The 20507-nt window shown below is 45.6% G+C and overlaps 1 protein-coding gene across 7 annotated transcripts in view; it reads right to left on the bottom strand.

Moving 5' to 3' along the window:
- THSD7B (thrombospondin type 1 domain containing 7B) overlaps nucleotides 1–20507 on the bottom strand; it is a 924116-nt gene that overhangs the window by 760344 nt on the left and 143265 nt on the right. For all 7 annotated transcript variants that reach the window (XM_033944565.1, XM_033944564.1, XM_033944562.1 and 4 more), the window contains exon 3: nucleotides 3625–3794. In XM_033944565.1, the coding sequence (XP_033800456.1) occupies nucleotides 3625–3766 (142 nt within the window). In that variant the 5' untranslated portion in view covers nucleotides 3767–3794. The remainder of the gene's footprint in view (nucleotides 1–3624; nucleotides 3795–20507) is intronic.

Genomic DNA, 20507 nt, shown 5'->3' on the forward strand with positions numbered 1-20507 from the left:
GCTGAAATGTAGGCCCAGAAAACCCTGGCCTACATTTCAGGTGCCTATCTATGCCACTGCGAGATCCTAAAGTCAGGTCGAAGCAGCTATAAACTGACCAAGGCAGGCTGAAGTTATCCCCAATTGGCTGAGCCGGCATTGCTCGCCAAAGCAGCGGCTTCAAGGAGTCCTACCGGCTCAGCTGATTGGGGGAAATACCGCTCTCGCAATCAGCTGAGAAGCTTCGGCAGGAGACTTTTGACATCGGCAGGAGGAAGGCCCACTTCCTCATGCCAGAACCCCCAACCCCCCTTTTAAGTCCCATGGCAGGAGGGTTGCTCACTCCCGACTGCAGAAACCCCTGAAGCACTCCCCTTGACATCAGCCCTAAATAAATAAAATTAATTAGCTTCATCTATGTTAACCAAAGTTGCTTAAATTAAAATTAAATACAAGAAGCCTTATTTTCCATAGAAAGAAATTTGAATTAAGATGGCCAGATCAGAATGTACTCAATTCTATTTTAGAAAGGCTCTGCATCAGGATCCATGTATAATTTATAAATATATACTGTATGACGAATAAATGAACGTCATGACCCTAGCAGCTTCCACATAGCTGTATTGGCACTTACATGTCCAAGTGCTGATTTTGCAGCTTCCATGTCTAAGTGCCAACAGGAAAAACGGAAGAAGATGGCACACACCCACAAAATAGTCAACAAAGAAAATCCAAGAAGGAGTTGGGATGACCAATACAATAAGATAGGATTATTGTATCACAGTTCTATTTATTTTTAAATCCAACTCAAACAGTTGAAGAATGGTACCAAGTTCCAAGAGAAGGGACTCAACACAAGCCGTGTTTCGGCTGAATATCCTTCATCAGGAGTACTATGCGACCATACAGTAAAACACATTGAAGTCTCAATATTGGTTCATAAAAACAACTAATAAACTATTACTCCATAGCGTTGTGGAAGCATGAAGAATCAGTGCAATAAATGACATTGAGCCAACATGTCCACATGTAACTGGGGGAACCACAAAAACAAGAAGGAAAGTGGGGTCGATGAACTGGATGAGCTAAGTTTATTTAAGAAGTCATAAAAATAATGAAGTTTCAAGTTTATTAAAAATTTGATTAATCGCTTATTCAAAATTCTAAGCGATGTACAAAAAGTAAAATTACAAATTTCAGGGAGGAGAGAACAAACAATTTGGATGAACCAGCCAGAACTTACCAAACAAAAGGGAAAAAAAGGGGAAAGAAATACAATTGTTGATAGTAAATAAGACAAATAAGGAAAAAACAACAAGGAGGGTAAAAGCGGAAGATTTGAAATAAGTCAGAAAATAAAATTTGCTAAAGGCTCCTAATCTAGCTTACTAACAATCAAATGCATCTTTAAAGAGAAAGCATTTTAACTTGCTCTTGAATCTGTCAAGAAGGCGCTCTTCCCTTAAATAAAAGGGGAGGGAATTCCATGTTTGGGGCGCTGTAAGGGAGAAGATAAATTGACAACGTGTATTAATGTTTTTAAAAGAAGGAACAATTAATAAATGTTGGTCGTTTGACCTAAGTATTCTTGCTGAATGAGTTGAATAATTCAAAGTACGATTCTACAAATGCAACCCAAAACCAAAATACGGCCCAATAGGTACAATGGCAAATTCCAAAATATCCTACCAACAGATGATGCAGCTAAAGTCTATAGCAATACTGAGTGGTGACAGTAGGAGTCAAAAGGCCCTGAATGACTCAAGGTCAAAATATGGTTCTACAAATATAACCCAAAGCCAAAATATGCTCCAATAGGTACAATAGCAAATTCCAGAATATCGTTCCAGCAGGTGATGCAGCTAAACACAACACAATGATGTCACACGCATGTGTACGTGTGTATGGTGTCAACATGGTGACGGTTGCGCATGTGCAAAGGCTTCCAGATGCGGCCTCCGAGCTCAGGACTTTCAAAACCCAGACAAACTGCCAGGTTTTGGAAATCCCTCCAGGCGCTGGGACAGTCCTCCAAAAAGAGAACATGTCTGGGTTTTCCCGGACGTATGGTAACCCTATGTAAGTGCCACCAATTAAGTAGTGAGGCCTCAATTTTAGCATGGATTCATTTCACAGGAAGACACAAATACATGGGATTAAGAAGAATGATTCACTTAATCCCTCATGTAACACCCTGGATGAAACAAAACACATTTTTTAAAAAAACATTCACATGCCATTGCTGACATGGAACTATTTCTCCATGCATATGTAACTCCCTTTATGAAATAGTGAATATACATATAGATTTTAGTCCCACCTAAACCATGTCCCCTTGAAATCTCTACATAATATGAATCTCTGTGTAAATAGTGACTTTCTGAAATCAATTTTTATATGTATATGCAATTAATGCATCTAAATACCTATATTTCAATGTGGAAATCGCAAATACAACATCTGAAATATCTCCCATAGTATATTACAGCAGAAGAACTGAATTTGGGCTTGGATTTGCTTTAGTTTGCAATCAAAAGTTGATAGCACCTCTGGATTGATTAGTCACCTCTCTTTTGTAGCAATCACGCATCAAAATCAGCGGTAAGGAAATGGAGAGGTGGATTGAAGACCAAGATGGAAAACAGGAAGCAAAGAGGAAACTCATATGAAGATGGTGTTCTAACCAGTCAGTGGGCGTTGAAACAAAAGTTCCAGGAAGAGACATAGGTGAGAAAGCTCAGAGAATAGCTATTGCTGAATTAGCTATAGGCTAAAAGAACTGTGTGCAAAGAATTTTCAGTGCTAGACAAAAATACAGTAAAACCTTGGGTTGCAAGTAACTTGGTATGCAAGTGTTTTGCAAGACAAGCAAAACATTATCCCCCTCTTTTACTAAGGTGCGCTATGCTTTTTAGCGTGCAGTAAATATTAGAGTGCACACTGATCACGCGCTAAACACTAACACGTGCATGTTATCCTATGGACGCGTTAGCGCTTAGCGCATGCGTTGATTTAGCGCACGCTAGACGTGCGCTAAAACGCTTAACGCACCTTTGTAAAAGAGGGCCTTTATTAAATTTTAACTTGATAAACAATGTCTTGCAATACAAGTACCTCGTACAGTATTTTGTATTAAAGTTTTTGGGTTGCGGAACAAATCGTCTGAGTTTCCATTATTTCTTATGGGGAAATTCACTTTAATATAAGAGTGTTTTGGATTACAAGCATGGTTTCGGAACAAATTATTCTTGCAAGCCAAGGTTTTACTGTATGTGGCTTTCTTTTGGATAGTCACATTTGCAAAAGTTTCCATGCACCTAGTTTAAGTAGTATCCTGGTAAAGGCAGTGTGTTCTATGTTGCTTGCTTTGTAAATAAATTTTTTTTAAAAACCCGTTATACAAGTTTCTAAAAAAATAAACTAATATTCTTGCTGGAAACAATTGTTACTTTTCTAAGAAGACAGGATACACGTGAGCAGGACCCAAGAGAGTTTTGAGCAGACCCATGTGAGGGATTTTACTACACTTTAGGGCAATTCTTCATAATAAAGCACTGTTGTGTACGATGCATCAGTAAGTAGAAATTTAATTAAAGCTAAGTAAAGCAAATAAATGTTAAAGGAAAACATGAATCTGTCTCCTACCTGTCTTCCAGATGAATTGATTTTCTTTCTTCCCATTTAAATCAGCCTTTATTTGTAAAAGTAAAAGGATCATTAAAATCAAGACCTTCCTTATGTTCCACCATGGCCAGAGGTCTAAGGCCCACTTATCTCCTAGAAACATAGTTCAGATGCTTCCGTCTTCTCTACCCCTAAAATAAAAAGTAAAATCAGTTCAATCTGTTTGACTACCAGTCAACAGGCCTCTAGAAAAATTAAGTGTGATGGATACATTTTAATATAGTTTGCATTGGCATAGTCAAGGGAATATAACCTGAAAATGAAGAATTAGCTTGCTCTTTTCTAGTAAAGTAGATTCAATGTTTGCTACCTTTCAGAACCATCCCGCTTCTGTTATTCAGTCTAATACTGGTTATAATCGATGCTAGATTATGGTTAACCTTTAAACCTATCACAGTTAATGAAATAATATCTTTGCTCAAATGTCTTGCTACAAATCAATGCATTTTAGATTTATGTCCTTCTTATCTGTTTTCTGGTGTTTTGCCGTTAAAATTATTTTTAAGGCTAAAAAAATATGACCATGTTACACCTCTGATGGTCAAAGCTCATTGGTTACCTATTCCTCATCGTATCACTTACAAAATAATGCTGCTGACTTTCAAAACCTGATTAACTGAACAACCAGAATTTATCAATAGACTTTGAATTCCCCTATCTTCTCAGCGTACTCTCCGGTCGTCAAACCTAAATCTGTTCCCTCACTTTAAATCATCAATACCATGTGTAATAATTCATTCTCCGTTACCGCTCCCACACTTTGGAATTCAGCCCCGTTAAATTTACGGGAGATCTGCACATTAGATAAATTCAAGTCAACTCTAAAATCAATACTTTGTAAAGATGCTTTTGCAATTTGATTGCAGTCTAATTGTCTTTTTAAGGACAGATATATTATATTTTACCATTTCTTCTTAGGCATTTCCTTGGCATTCTTAACAATTTCGTAAATATACCCACTACCTTTTAGGGTTTTTTTCCTTACTGTTTTTCTTTTTTTTTTTTCTTTGATTATTGTAGTTCCTTCCCTCTTTCCTCTCGTGTATGTCTGTCTTGTGCGTCTTTTTTACTTGTCTTTATTGATATAATTAATTTTTAATATGTCTGTATTTCCCTGTTTTCTGTTTTCTTTTATTATTAGCCGCTTTGTAATTTGAAAAGGTGGGATAACAAATTATTATTAAACTTGAAACTTGATTATTACTTGGTTTAGATTATTACTTGGATTATTACTTGGTTTAAGATTATTACTTGGATTATTATTTGGCTTATAAAATTAGTTAATTTTATAAATCTTGTTTTAGCTAAGGGTAAGTTTCCATTATTGTTCTTAGATACTGTTCTCACTCCAATTCCCGAAGCACATGAATTAAGACTTGAGAAAAACATCTACTTGTAACTTTAGGTCTATTGCTAAGATTCCCTTTTTGTTCCAAGACTCATTCTGGCGTTACCATCTACTTCTTACTGCAGGTGTTTTAGAATGTTTTGTTGTGATCCCCTAAGACCATCTGTTAGTTTTTTGCTGCTCCAGTGTCATTAGCGTTGGCCGAGGTGACACGGGGACGTGATGTGCTGGAGCCAAGGACGTGCCCAAAGACCATCATTAGGCTGAGGCAGACAGGTAGTAAGTAGCCAGTAGTGCTGCCCGATTCACGATTCAAATTGATTCACCAATTTAAATCAGGTGAATCGATTCAAATCAATTCAACTTTTTTAAAAATCGGCCTCCCAATTCAATGGCCGACTCTTCCCCCGTGCCTTCCTAAAGCAGGAGCTGCAGTGCTGCCTCTTGCTGGCCGTCCGCTGGTGCTCCTGCTTGAGGGGGGAGGGTCGGTCAGAAAGGCCTCGCCCAGCTTGCCCACTCTTGCCTCCGCCAGCTTGCCCGCACTTATCTCCCCCAGCTTCCCCACTCTTACCTTCTTTAGGCTAATAGGGCAGCCTGCAGGCTCGCTGGTGTTATAGCGATCCCCCTCTGACATCAGGGGCAGGATCGCGGCAGAGAGAATGTGCCGCTGAGGACCATGGGCAGCTGCAGGGATCGCTATAACACCAGCAAGCCTGCAGGCTGCCTTATTAGTGTTAAGGAGGTAAGAGCGGGGAAGGTGCAGGCTGCGGGGGGAGCAGGTGTTTTTTTCGCAGCGAAGAGGAGGAAAAGAGTGCCTTCGGCAGGGGAGCAGGCCTTCGTGGGGGGAGCTGACATTCACGGCGGAGAAGAGGAAAAGAGTGCCTTTGCAGCAGGGGGAGGGAGCAGGCCTTCACAGCGGAGAGGAAGAGAGAAAGTGCCTTTGTGGGGGGAGCAGGCCTTCGTGGGGGGAACAGGTCTTCGCGGCGGGGAGCAGGTCTTCAAGGCAGGGAGGCAGGCCTGTGCAGAGCGAGGAGGAGGAAGAGTTCCTTTGGCGGTGGGGAGGCAGGCCTGTGCAGAGGGAGGAGGAGGAAGGAGTAAGAGAGGAGAGGGGAGATGCCAGACCTGGGGTGAAGTGAAGGGAAGAAAGAGACTAAACCAAAAAGAGGGGGAGGAAAGCAGAGGAGAGGTGCTGGACTAATGGGGAGAGAGGGAGAGAGAAATGCAAGACCACAAGGGGAAGGGTACAAGAGGGACAGATACTGCTCCAAAGTAGGTGGGCAGGGTGCAGGATGGCAGGAGAGATAGTAGGAGAAAGCCTGTACCCGGGGAAGGGGATACAGGAGGTAAGGAAGAGAGAAAGAAGACGCTGGATATGGGGGAGAGATAAGATGCTGGGCATGGAGGGAGCATAGGAACAGGGACACAAGGGGGACAGTACTGGAAAGGAGAATAGGGACACAGAAGAGAGATACTGGATGAAAGCGTAGATGAGAAAAGGAGAGATGGTGGATCTGTGGATGGTGGGGTCCATTGCTGCAGCTGCGGGGGGGGGGGGAATGGAAATGAAAAAAAGGAAAGATGCCAGACCTCCGGGGGAGGATAGGGAAACAGAAGGGTAGGACAGAGATGGAAGATGGATGGTTAGCACGGAGAAAGAAGAAAGAAGGAGAGCCTGATCAGAAGACAAGCAGACCAACATGGGCCCAACAAGATTTGAAAAATGACCAGACAACAAAAGGTAGGAAAAATAATTTTATTTTCTGTTTTGTGATTACAATATGTCAGATTTGAAATGTGTATCCTTCCAGAGTTGGTGTTGGACTGCAAACATGAACTAGGATTTAATAGAGAGAGGAAAAGTATTTTTTGTTTGTTTATTTTGTTTACACCACAGGACCAGTGTGGGTAGGAGAGGGCAAAGGGGGTGAAGAAGCTATAAAATAAACCCACCAGGATGTTTGGAAAAAACCACCCAATTGGGCAGGAAAATCGAATTGAATCGAAAAATCGATTCAATAAGCTGAATCAAATCGAATCGAATTTTTTTTTTTCCTGAATCGGGCAGCACTAGTAGCCAGGCCCAGAGCATGATCCTCTACTCTCCCTCAGTTACTAGCTGCCACACAACAGCAGGTTAGTAATGCCGCCAGTCAGGCCCTGAGCTCAGGCCAGCAGGCCAAAATTGGTCATTTGCCCACATCCTATATTGTATCGTGTTTTTTTTTTTTTTTTGGGGAGGAGTTGCAAATAAGATATGTGCAATGTGCATGGGCATTCGTTCATGTTATTTTTTTTTTTTTTCAAACTATAGTCCGGCCTCCAACAGTTTAAAAAGTTTGAGGACCCCTGCAGTATGATATAGCATAACATATTGTTTCAATCACTTAGCTGCAAGTATAGTTCTTCTGGAGAGAAAGGAACTTAAAAATAATTAAAAGTAACCAGACATTAACTATAGATACTGAAAGTCAATGTACACAGTGGCCTGAATTCTGTATAGGACGCCCAGTCTCAGAAGCTGCCTAAGCGGCTTTCGAGAATCACACAGGGGCGTCCTATACAGAATCGTACCCAAGCCCGCCTAAAAGAACCTAATTCTCTAACCAATGTCCATGTTACAGATGCCAGTTAAAGAATCAGGTTGCCACTGAGCTTATCACAGCATGGGATCTCCCTGCTGTGATAAGTTTAGCATCAACATCAACCTTTCCCCACCCCCCGCAAAGACTACTGGCAGGAAAGATGCCCAATCTCTCCTGCTGGAACCCCTCTCTCCCCCAAAAGAATACTGAAGAAGGGATGTCCAGTCCCTCCTGCCCCCTCCCCCAATGATCATGGCAGGAGGGATTGGGCATACCTCCTGCTGGAACACCTCACCCCCCATACATCACCGGCAGGAGGGATGCCCAATCCTTCCTATAATAACCCCCCAATTGCCCCCCCCCCCCGAAAGTAGGCAGCCTTAGACACCTGGGCCAACTGGAATCTTAGGCCCATCTCCCAGTGCATTCTGAGATGTACTGTGCATGGCCTAAGATTCCGATTGGCCAGATCTATTAGGCCCCTCCCATGGATTGGGCATCCCTCCTGCTGGCGATGCACGGGGGGTGAGGGGTTCCAGGGGGAGGGACTGGGCATCCCTCCTGCTGCGAATGTTCGGGGGGATGAGCCGCTGCTAAACTTATCGCGGCAGGGAAATCTCTTGCCACAATAAGCTCAGTGGCTGGGTCTGCTTACAATGTGGGCCAGCATTTTGCTTGCCTACATTGTACGCATCTCCCGCTGGCCTAGGGAGATGCGTACAGCTGCCTAGGTCCACATAAGGCAACTTCCAGCCCAAACCACACCTAGCCTTAGGCAAGCTTATACGGGCTTGTGCACCTCCCTAGGCTTCCAAAAGCACCTCCAATTTAGGCGGCCTGCCTTGGGAGGTTTTATTTAGAAAACATGTGTCCTGATTGCCTGGTTAGGCAGCAGTTGACCACCTACAATCAGGACGCTGTTTACAGAATCCAGGCCAGTGCTACACAAGATAAATCACATGGTCAGACAGTTTCTGTCCCCCTATTCCCCACTCAAAAAACAAAAAAAAGTATAAACAAATAGAAAGGGAGATGAATGGCTGAGAAGCATAGGATGCCGCAATGTGATTGAGCTGGGATAGAATTCAACCTTCTAGATTTATTCCAAATATTGTCTAGGGACTGTACACTTCTCCCTCCGTATTCATTGTGATAGGGGATTAACAGAACCGCAAATACAGAAAAACCGTGAATAACTTTTTCATATGTTATTCGCTGTTTTCTATTAAAAACCATCCTGAATATGGTGAAACCAGGAATAACTTGGTGGGAGACCTGGCCTGTTCCTGAAGAAGAGGCAAAACACGGTGAAGAAAGTGCTGGGAATCAGTGATTTTCTCTGTAAACGCTTGGAATCAGCGATTTCTCTATGCAAGCTGAAGTAATTTTGTGGGAGGAGCCAGTATGCTAAAAACCGTGAATAATCGAAACTGCGATTGCTGAAACCGCGAATACGGAGGGAGAAGTGTACATTTATAAAAGAAAGATGATTTGCAAGCCTCCTGTCAGGTGCTGTTGTCCACGGCTTTTACCATTGGTTCCCAACTTCCCGTCCCCCTTAAGTTCCATCATCGCCATTTGAAGGATGAATCCCCTTTGTTTGACCACTCTCGGTTGCGAGATGCTTGGTCTTGCGATCTTGCTGTTGAATTGCCCTCTGATGTACTCCTGCAGGCTGTCCGTCGACTGCCTGCCTTTCGTAAATATACTACCTTTTGGGAACAACATTTTAAGTTGATTTTTCGTTTATACATCTCTCCTGAAAGGGCTTATTTGTCCCACTTTCGTCTTACTGCTGCCTGCCTTCATTGCCAGGCTCCGGAAGCGGGCTTGGGACACATGTTTTGGTCTCGCCCTAAGGTTCAACTTTTCTGGGCTGCTATCTTTGCTTTTGTGGAGAGCATTTGGCATATCACCATTCGCAGCTCCCCTTTGCCTTTATTTGGGACTGTTCCTCATTACTTTCCTCGCTCGGAGGGAGTTGCAGCTTTCCTCAAGTGGACTGTCGTGATTGCTCTGAAATGCATTTTGTTGAAATGGCTTGAGGCTGATGCTCCGGACCATTCCCTCTGGCGATGCCAAATGATTTCTCTCCTGATGCGGGAGAGGAGGGATGTGAAAGATCTTTCTTCTCTCCCAGACCGCATTTTTCAGCGTACTTGGGAACCTTTTTGGACTACCTTGACTCCTCTGGCTCGTAGCCGGGTACTTAACTGTTGATTCTTGTTTTGTGATTCCTTTTGTTTTGCTTGGTGCGTTGACTTTCTTTTCTATTCCTTTGCTGCAGTGTATTTGGATGGAGGACCCGGGGGTGTGGGTGGGGGTGGGGGGTTGCTTGGGTTGGGATGGGGCGGGGGGGTTCTTTGGGGGTTATTCTATACACTGCTGAGCTGTTTTTGTTCTTTGTATCGTTGCTTTGTTGCAGTCTTGTTTGCTCAATAAACCTTGCAAGGTAAAACTATGGGCCTGTTTTAAAAAAAGCTGCGCTAGCGTCCCCGAAGCCCATAGAGATTTAAAGGGCTTCGGGGCTGTTGCTACGCGGCTTTGTAAAACAGGCCCTATGTTTGTGGTACTTTGCTGTTTTTTGGTGGCTCTGCTCGTTTTCTAACTTTATAACAATAATTTGGGGACACACATTTTGAAAGTAGTAATTGATAATCTAACCACATATCCCTTATTGAGCTGTCTTCTCAATATTTATTAAAGTGAAGATAATCACATTTTGGTGATTCCAAGGGATGTGCACAGGCAAGAAGAAATTCAATTAGCTTTTATTTTCTTCATGAATTTTTCTCAAGTTCCAGGTGTGGGTTTTTTTTTTTTTTCTGATAGTTTTATGCATTTTTATTAAACTTTCCAATGTCTCACAACACAAGGTATTTTGTAACTAGAAAATGCCACCTAGGAAAAACAGCTACAGAACATCTTACCATATCAGCATTGCCTCAGGCATAGCCTACATGAATGATGCTAACAGTGAAGGATTAATATCTACCACACTGTAGCAATTATCTTCCTTTAGGTTAAAAAAAGCAAACAAAAAAAAAAAAGATATACATATTGTGAGGAATCCCCAGAGATTTACCCTGAGCAGCTCTGCAGACCCCTTGATAGCCACTCTGTGGAGTCTCTTAACAAGGTTACCTGAACTAAAAGGGTTTGCTTAATTTATGTTTGAGACTGTGGTTTTTTTTTGTTCTCTCTCTTCGGTAGACGATCGGTTTGCTTTGTGAAGCTAGCCCAATGTCTGGTGCTCTGGGTCCACAGCCTGCTTGCTCCAAATTCCCTTGCAAAAACAAATATTATAATCTGAATTTCTAAAAGTATAGGCCACCAAACAGTAGGTCAAGTGAGACTAAACATATTTTAGAATGAAACCCAAAAGTTATCGGTATCTTTGCTAGAAGGAGAAAAACAAGCTATTTTTTGTGTGCGTTGGTTTTTAAAGCAGAGAGAAATAACCAGCCACCAAATTACACCAGAGCTATGCAGATATTTGTCAAAGAGGAGGAATACTAAATATTTGCCTTAATTCTCTATCTTCATTAACTTCAAAAAGGGGGTCCACTCTACTTCAAATCTATCCCTTAGTTCATTTCATGCTCACTACACAAACTCCCTCCCATATTTTCTGTAACCACATTGTAGGCAGGATCCCTGCCTTCCAATGGTACACATGGCAACTGCGCCCCCAACACATGCGCCCCGACAATTGCGCGCAGGGACAAGTGCGTGCACAACAATGGTGCCCCTTCAATCGCACCCCGTGACTGAATCTGCCAGAAGTGGATATCTGGAAGGGATGGGGCCTGAGAAGTCTGAGCAAATCAGGCCCTTCCAGATAAACCTTACCCTAACACTAGATAGGAAGTGAATATTTTAAGTGCAGTGGTGGTCCCCCCCACCCCCTCAAAAAGACAAAATAGTGCGTGCATTTGTCATGAGCGCAATTGTTGGGAAGCATTTGTCGGGGTGCTATTGTCATGCGTGCATTTGATGGGTCACGCCATCCAATATCTGATAACTACAAATCTGGCAACCAATAGAAACCTACCCGGCATGTTAGTATATTTAATACCACTCCACTAGGGTCTTTCTTGAACATAAATTCTGTTAAAAATGTGACATTGTTTCAACTAACAATTTGTAACACATGGGCCTGAACCTGTGTCCAGAAACTGTAGACCCCAGGGCAGCAACAACACATTAAATTTAAATAGGCTATTTTCAGTACACAGTAAATTATCAAAAGGACGTGAAGAGGATGGAGTCAATCCAGAGAATGGCCACTAGGATGGTATCAGGACTTGAAGACATCCCATATGAAGAACGTCTGACCAGGCTGCGCCTATATTCACTCGAGAAGTGCAGAGAAAGGGGGAATATGATAGAAACATTCAAATACATCACGGGACGAATTGAAGTGGAGGAAGAAATCTTTTTTCTAAAGGGTCCCACGGCGACAAGAAGGCATCCGCTGAAACTCATGGGGGGGAAGACTTCATGGTGACATCAGGAAGTACTTCTTCACCGAGCGGGTGATTGATCAATGGAATGGTCCTCCACGCCAGGTGGTCGAGGCCAGCAGTGTGATCGACTTCAAGAATCAATGGGACAAACAGGTAAGGGTATCACAGAGTTATGCTTAAAAATGGATACCCCAGGGAGGGAGAGCTAGTCTTGAGTGGGCAGACTTGTTGGGCTGCCAGCCCTTATCTGCCGTCATACTCTATGTTTCTACGTTTAACGTACACTAGCCAATGAAGGAAGTTGCATTAATGAACCAAAAGCATACTAACAGATGTATACCTCTGTTGATTCCTGATCAAAGTCTGTGATTTCCAATAGACATCATAATATGGGATAAGCATTGTTTTTGAAAATAAAATCATTGGCCCTGATTGCCTATATAGAACCTAAGGCCCTCTTTTACTAAGGTGCGTTAACTGATTAGCGCTCGCTAATCAAATTAGCGTGCTAAACACATGTTAGTGCTTAGCATGCGCTAATTCAATTAGCGAGCGCTAATCGGTTAACGCACCTTAGTAAAAGAGGGGGGTAAATCTCTGCTATACTGAAGATTTTTTTGCACTATCCCAATATCTACAGTGGAGCATTCACAAAGATAGATCAAGAGACAGGCTCAGAAAAAAAGTGTGATCAGGACTTCTGAAATGAAATCTCCCAAGGATCCATTGAGCACTTCTATTTCATATCTCAAATTTGTAGTGCCCCCCCCCCCCCCCACAGAGAAAGAAAATGTGTTCATATTTTCAATAAACTTAAGTGTTGATATTTAACACTCCTAGCATTATTGAAACTTCCAGCTGTCATAGTTTTGTTAATATTTAATGATTTGTCCCACATTTCGCAGACTAATAGCACACGTTTGGCTTCTAGTAACTTGGGAAATATGATTCAACAGCGATGCACCACTGTTGTGTCTGTGCCTGTCATTAAAGTTTTATGAACTATTAGAACGAAGGTCTCTGTACTCTTAGAATCTTAAGTTCAAGGTGGATTTATAGCTCAGCAGGATAACTTGACAAACGTGTAACAGTAGCTAATTATTACGCTAGTAGACTGGGTACTCTACAGGGTTTGTGGACCACAAAGTAACAATTGCATCTTGGCCCTGAGCATCGGCCAACTTACTGAATTGAGAAAGCTTCAAAGATTGTGCGTTTTGATAATAATATGCTGCATAACTTTTAATTTATTGAAGTTCTTACCAGCCTACACATAAATTCCATTAATACACTTCACGACCGATTAGAGCAGAAGTTACAAAATTGAAGGAACTTAACTGCTGGGACTAGATAAACTTGGGTATTTCCAGTGACTGTGAAATGTCTCGATACGGAGCCCACCTGACAGCTCTCAGAAGACATAAGCCCTCTTTTACAAAGGTGCGCTAAGCGTTTTAGCGCGGATTTAGCGTGCACTAAATCAATGCATGCGCTAACTGCTAACGCGTCCATAGCGTTAGTGTTTAGCGTACGCTAATATTTACGCACGCTAAAAAACATAGCGCACCTTAATAAAAGAGGGGGATAATCTCATATTTCATTTACCAGCTATAATGAGAAGTGGTGAAGGCAAGAACAGACCATTAAAAAGATCTGAGATGAGCACAGGGAACAATTTCTACACTACAAGGAAGTCTAAGGAAAGCCAGAGACCAGCTTCGGTCAATTGCACTGCAAAAGCAGTTCCAGCTCTAGGGCTGCAAACAGTATCTGGGGCCACACCATTAGTGGCCATTTTGACAAAAGAGGGTGAGAAACCGGAAAAAGGAAAGAGCAAAAAGGAGACAGGAAATATCATGAAAGGGGCAAGGATTTGATAGATGGCATTAGGAGAGTGATAGAGGGGCTGCTAAAGAGTATAACGTTTGTTTATCTGGGTAAATGTACTGAATTGAGCTTGGGAAATGTATATTTAAATATGATTAAACATAGGGCTCCTTTTACTAAGCTGCGTTAGGGCTTTAACGTGCAAAATAGCGCGTTAGACCTTAATGCCAGCATTGAGCTGGCGTTAGTTCTAGAAGCGTAGCGCGCGGTGTAGAGCGTGGGAATTTCCTGCATGCGCTAAAAACGCCTGCGCACCTTAGTGAAAGGAGCCCATAGTAGCTGGGGAGAAAATATTGAATGAAACTAAACTAAAACTTAGCTTTACTGTATATACCAGGTCATCAACCAGAGGAAGCTCGACTCGGTTAACAATAATTAAAGAAAAATATGCTAAAATTGCAAGGAGATTAATTTTCAAAATGTTTAGCAAATAAAAAAGTTTTTAAAGATTTGCGGAAGAATTGGAAAGGACTAGGACATCTCAAAGTTAAAGGGAGTTCATTCCATAATTGAGAAAATTTAAAAGCCAAAGAAGGCTAAAGTCCTTGACTCCTTTAATTCCTTTCCTAGAAGGAAGGGAAAGTTTAAATTGTTGAATACCTCTTGCATAGTAAAATCTGTAAGTGTTCCCTAGCAGAGGAACAAGAGGAATAAAAATACCATATAAAATTTTAAAAGTAGTGCTGAAGAGAGCCTGTGGCTGAGAGAGGAGGATAGGCACTGAGCAGGGAAGAGGGGATTGAGACTCTGGAGAGATCGGATGATCAGGTGAGGAGTTAAACGATCAGTTGAAGATTTAGGAATAGTTCTGAGGAAAAGGAGTCATCTACACAGTGGTGTAATAAGGGTAGGAAGTAACCCCACCCCACCCCATGTCCTCCTGTCCATGCCCCCCACTCCTTCCATGCTACCTTGTTCCTTCTCACCCCTGCTCCTTCCTGCCCCCCATTCCACACGTGTGCTCTCCCCTCTCCCTCCCCCCCCCAGTACCTCTACATCTTCACCAGCGCAAGTGGCTTTGGCAGCATGATCTTCGCATCAGCGTTGGATTTCCCTCTGATATCACTTCCTGGCCCCATGACCTGGAAGTGCTTCAGACGGGAACCAGGCAGAAGTTGCTCATGCTAGCTAAGATAATGCAGAGGGTAGGGGGAGGGATGGCACAAGAGCGGAGAGGTGCCAGCACCCCCACTGACTTGGCACCGGGGGTGGTCCACATGCCCCTCATGTCCCTTACTACGCCACAGAATCTACAGTAGATAAAGGCTGGTAGAGGAGGATATAAATAAACATATTGTAATAGGAAAAGGTCCTTAGAGGGAGAGCATGTACCGTATTTTCGCGGATATAACGCGTGCGTTATACGTGTTTTTACGTACCGCGCATACCCCTCGCGCGTTATATGCCTGAGCGCGGTATACAAAAGTTTTAAAACATAGTTCCCACCCCGCCCGACGCCCGATTCACCCCCCCAGCAGGACAGCTCGCACCCCCACCCCGAACGACCGCTCGCACGCGCTCCCACCCGCACCCGCATCCACGATCGGAGCAAGAGGGAGCCCAAGCCCTCTTGCCCGGCCGACTCCCCGACGTCCGATACATCCCCCCCCTCCGGCAGGACCACTCGCACCCCCACCCCGAAGGACCACCGACTTCCCGACAATATCGGGCCAGAAGGGAGCCCAAACCCTCCTGGCCACGGCGACCCCCTAACCCCACCCCGCACTACATTACGGGCAGGAGGGATCCCAGGCCCTCCTGCCCTCGACGCAAACCCCCCTCCCCCCCAACGACCGCCCCCCCCAAGAACCTCCGACCGCCCCCCAGCCGACCCGCGATCCCCCTGGCGACCCCCACGACCCCCCCACCCCCCTTCCCCGTACCTTTGGTAGTTGGCCGGACAGACGGGAGCCAAACCCGCCTGTCCGGCAGGCAGCCAACGAAGGAATGAGGCCGGATTGGCCCATCCGTCCTAAAGCTCCGCCTACTGGTGGGGCCTAAGGCGCGTGGGCCAATCAGAATAGGCCCTGGAGCCTTAGGTCCCACCTGGGGGCGCGGCCTGAGGCACATGGGCCCAACCCGACCATGTGCCTCAGGCCGCGCCCCCAGGTGGGACCTAAGGCTCCAGGGCCTATTCTGATTGGCCCACGCGCCTTAGGCCCCACCAGTAGGCGGAGCTTTAGGATGGATGGGCCAATCCGGCCTCATTCCTTCGTTGGCTGCCTGCCGGACAGGCGGGTTTGGCTCCCGTCTGTCCGACCAACTATCAAAGGTACGGGGAAGGGGGGTGGGGGGGTCGTGGGGGTCGCCAGGGGGGTCGCGGGTCGGCTGGGGGGGCGGTCGGAGGTTCTTGGGGGGGACGGTCGTTGGGGGGGAGGGGGGTTTGCGTCGAGGGCAGGAGGGCCTGGGATCCCTCCTGCCCGTAATGTAGTGCGGGGTGGGGTTAGGGGGTCACCGTGGCCAGGAGGGTTTGGGCTCCCTTCTGGCCCAACTACCAAAGGTACGGGGTGGGGGGGTCGTGGGGGTCGCCAGGGGGGTCGCGGGTCGGCTGGGGGGGGCGGTCGGAGGTTCTTGGGGGGGGGCGGGCGTGGGGGGGGGGGGGGGTTTGCGTCGAGGGCAGGAGGGCCTGGGATCCCTCCTGCCCGTAATGTAGTGCGGGGTGGGGTTAGGGGGTCGCCGTGGCCAGGAGGATTTGGGCTCCCTCCTGGCCCGATATTGTTGGGGAGTCGGCGGTCCTTCGGGGGGAGGGATGTATCGGATGTCGGGGGGGGGGGCATCAGGCTTTCAGGATGGGGACAGACCTTCAAGGGGGGACAGTGCACGGAAGTCAGGGGGGGTAAACGAAGAGTCGGGACAGCGCACAGAAAGTCAGGGCGGGCGAAAGGAGCGTCGGGCAGCATGCGCGGTATACCCGTGAGCGCGGTATACCAAAGTTTTTGTGCATATCATCGTGATTTCTGCGCGCTATACCCGTGTGCGCGTTTTACACGGGTGCGCGTTATATCCGCGAAAATACGGTAATAATAAAGAGAAGAGGAACTGGGCTAGGGAAACACAGGTCTCCTTTTACTAAGCTGCGCTAGCGGTTTTAGTGCGTGCTTAGCGTGCACTAAATTGCTGCGCGCGCTAGACACTAACACCACCATTGAGATGGCGTTAGTTTTCACACGTAGCGTGGGGGTTAGCGCATGCTAATCAGCAGCGCGCGCACCTACGTAAAAGGAGCCCTAAGCTGCGCTAGTGGTTTTAGCACGCGTTACATTGCCCCGCACGCTATACGTTAATGCCTCCATAGAGCTAGCATTAGTATTTTCCAGGTAGCGTGGGGGTTAGCGCGCGCTAATCAGCAGTGCGCACTAATCAGCAGTGTGCACTTAAAACGCTAGCACACCTTAGCAAAAGGAGCCCTAAGCTGCGCTAGCGATTTTAGAACATGCTTAGCGCGCTACATTGCCCCACACGCTATATGCTAACGCCTCCATAGAGCTGGCGTTAGTATTTTCCGTGTAGCGGGGGGGTTAGCACGCACTAATCTTCAGCGTGCGCTAAAAACGCAGCTTCGTAAAAGGAGCCCATAATATAAACAATTTATTTCTACGTATACTGCAAATACCTTGCGGTTCAATGCAGTGTGCAAACTAGTGCTGCCCGATTCAGGAAAAAAAATTTCGATTCGATTCTATTCAGCCTACTGAATTGGTTTTTCGATTTGATTTTCCTGACCAATTGGGTGTTTTTTTCAGACATCCTGGTGGGTTTATTTTATAGCCTCTTCACCCCCCTTTGCCTTCTCCTAACCACACTGGTGCTGTGATGTAAACAAAATAAACAAACAAAAAAGACTTTTCCTCTTTCTCTTAAATCCTAGCCCATGTTTGCGGTCTAACACCAGCTCTGGTAGGATACACGTTTCAAATCTGACATATTGTAATCACAAAACAGAAAATAAAATTAGTTTTTCTACCTTTTGTTGTCTGGTCATTATTCAAATCTTGTTGGTCCCAGGCTCTGGTTATCTTCTGATAACTTGCTTGCCAGGGTCTTCTTCTTTCTTCTTTCTCCGTTCTAACCATCCATCTGCCATCTCTGTCCTCTTCTGTTTCTCTTCCCTCCCCCGGAGGTCTGGCATCTTTCTTTTTTTTCGTCTCCATCCACAGATCTACCTTTTCTTAACTACCCTTTCATCCAGCATCTCTCCCTCCTTCCCCACCACCCCAGGGTCCACCATCTCTCCCTTTCTTTTCCCAACTACCCTCCTATCCAGTATCTCTATCCCCCCTCCACACCATCCCTTGTGTCCAACTTCTCTCCCTTTCTGTTCCTTCCCTCCCTAAATCCCATTGTCTATCATTTCTCTCCCTCTCCTCTATTTTTAGACCCATTATTTCTCCCCCCCCCAAAGTCCGGCATATGCACGTCTCTTTGAACTCCCCTTCCCTCCCTCCGTGTACTTCTACACCAGGGCCCCCTCCCCTGAAGGTCTGTCTCCCCTGAAGGCCTGTACCCCCATCCCTGAAGGCCTGTACCCCCATCCCTGAAGGCCTACCTGTCCCCCCTGAAGGCCTATGCCACCATCCCTGGCCTGTCCCCTCTTTGAAGGCCTGTCCCCACCTTAAAGGTCTGCACCCCCCTTAAAGGCCTGTTCCCCCCTTAAAGGCCTGAACCCCCAAGGCCTGTCCCACCCCCTGAAGGACTGCCCCCCTAAGGTCTGCTCCCCTGAAGGACTGCACCCCAGAAGGCCTGCCTGTCCCCCCTGAAGGCCTATACCACCATCCTTGGCCTGTCCCCTCTTTGAAGGCCTGTCCCCCCTCTTAAAGGTCTGCACCCCCTCTTAAAGGCCTGTTCCACCCTTAAAGGCCTGCACCCCCAAGGCCTGTCCCACCCCCTGAAGGACTGCCCCCCCGAAGGCCTGCCCCCTGAAGGCCTATGCTACCATCCCTGGCCTGTCCCCTCTTTGAAGGCCTGTCCCACCCCCTGAAGGACTGCCCCCCTAAAAGACTGCCCCCCCCCGAAAGACTGCACGCACACCCCTACCCCCCCCCCCCCCCCCGGGAAGGCCTCCGTGTTCCCCCTGGCCTCCCTGCACCGTTTATCTTATAGCTTGAGCCTGCAGCCGAAGATCGCGGTTACAGCATCTTTGCATTGCTTTGAGCTGTTTCCTCTGCTGCGATCCTGCCCCACCTCGACGTTAGGAGGGTTTCAGCATGGGATACACGCTGAACCATCAGGGGAATGGTTAATCTGCTGGCTGGGTTAGAGGGCAGAGGGGAGTATGGGACAATCAAGCCATTGTTACATCACTGATGAGGTTGGCTCTTTTTAGGGAGAAGAGGGTACAGGGAAGGAAGGTGGGACAGTGTTCAGAGCCTGGCAGGAAGGGGGAGCTTGGTTCACAGCCTGGTAGGGAATGGGACTGAGTGCAGGGCAGGGAGGGAAGGGGGCTGGGTGCAGAACTTGGCAGGGAGGGGGGCTGAGTGGAGAACCTGGCAGGGCAGGCACTTGAATATTAAGCCGCCAGACTTATATTCAAGTCAACCATTTTTCCTCCTTTTGGCGGGGAAAAATGGGGGTCTTGATTTATATTTGGATTGACTTATATTCGAGTATATACGGTAATCTAAAAGACCCACTACTAACGACTGAACAAGCAATTAAAAAGAGGTGCTTTAAAAATATGATCTAATTGAGCTCAGTTTCCACAACATAAGAAACCCTTTTTCGCACAACGTGGTTAACATGCGACGACATAGATAACTTTTTGTCAACATATCCCCTCAAAATTCTTATAGTAGGTAAAATTCTTATAGAACAGTGGTCTCAAATTTGCAGCCCGGGGGCCACATGCGGCCCGCCAGGTACTACTTTGAGGCCCTCGGTATGTTTATCATAATCACAAAAATAAAATAAAACAGTTTCCTGATCATATGTCTCTTTACTATAAATGACAATATTATTATTAAGACTTAGCCAAAAGGAAAGATTTATAAACTATAAAGAGTTTTGCCTCATGCAAAATTGTCATTTCTTTAATAAGACATTAACTTTTTTTTTTTTCTGAGGCCCTCCAAGTAGCTACAAATCCAAAATGTGGCCCTGCAAAGGGTTGGAGTTTGAGACCACTGGTATAGAGGGTAAATATTCCCTCCTAAAATTATACTATTGGACTCACACTTGGATGAATTGGCTAAAAAAAAGTGTTTTTGTTCGAGTGGCGTACCAGGGTCCATTAATTTTTGATCCCCTCTCATCTATATGAAAAACATGATTTTAGTAACAATTCACACATTGCACATGAATGTACCTAGGAAAAGGCACCATCTTATATACTCACCAACTCTAAAACTAAGCCGCGTTAGGGCTTTAACGCGCAGAATAGCGCACGCTAAATTGCTGCCCGCGCTAGACCTTAACATCAGCATTGAGCTGGCGTTAGTTCTAGCTGCATAGTGCAGGTTTAGCGCGTGCTAAAATGCTGCATGCACTAAAACCTCTAACGCAGCTTTGTAAAAGGAGCCCTAAAGAAGCCAGACTAGTACAGATTGATCCTGCACAGTCAAT

The sequence above is a fragment of the Geotrypetes seraphini genome, chromosome 5 (assembly GCF_902459505.1).
Source record: "Geotrypetes seraphini chromosome 5, aGeoSer1.1, whole genome shotgun sequence".
Classification (NCBI taxonomy): domain Eukaryota; kingdom Metazoa; phylum Chordata; class Amphibia; order Gymnophiona; family Dermophiidae; genus Geotrypetes; species Geotrypetes seraphini.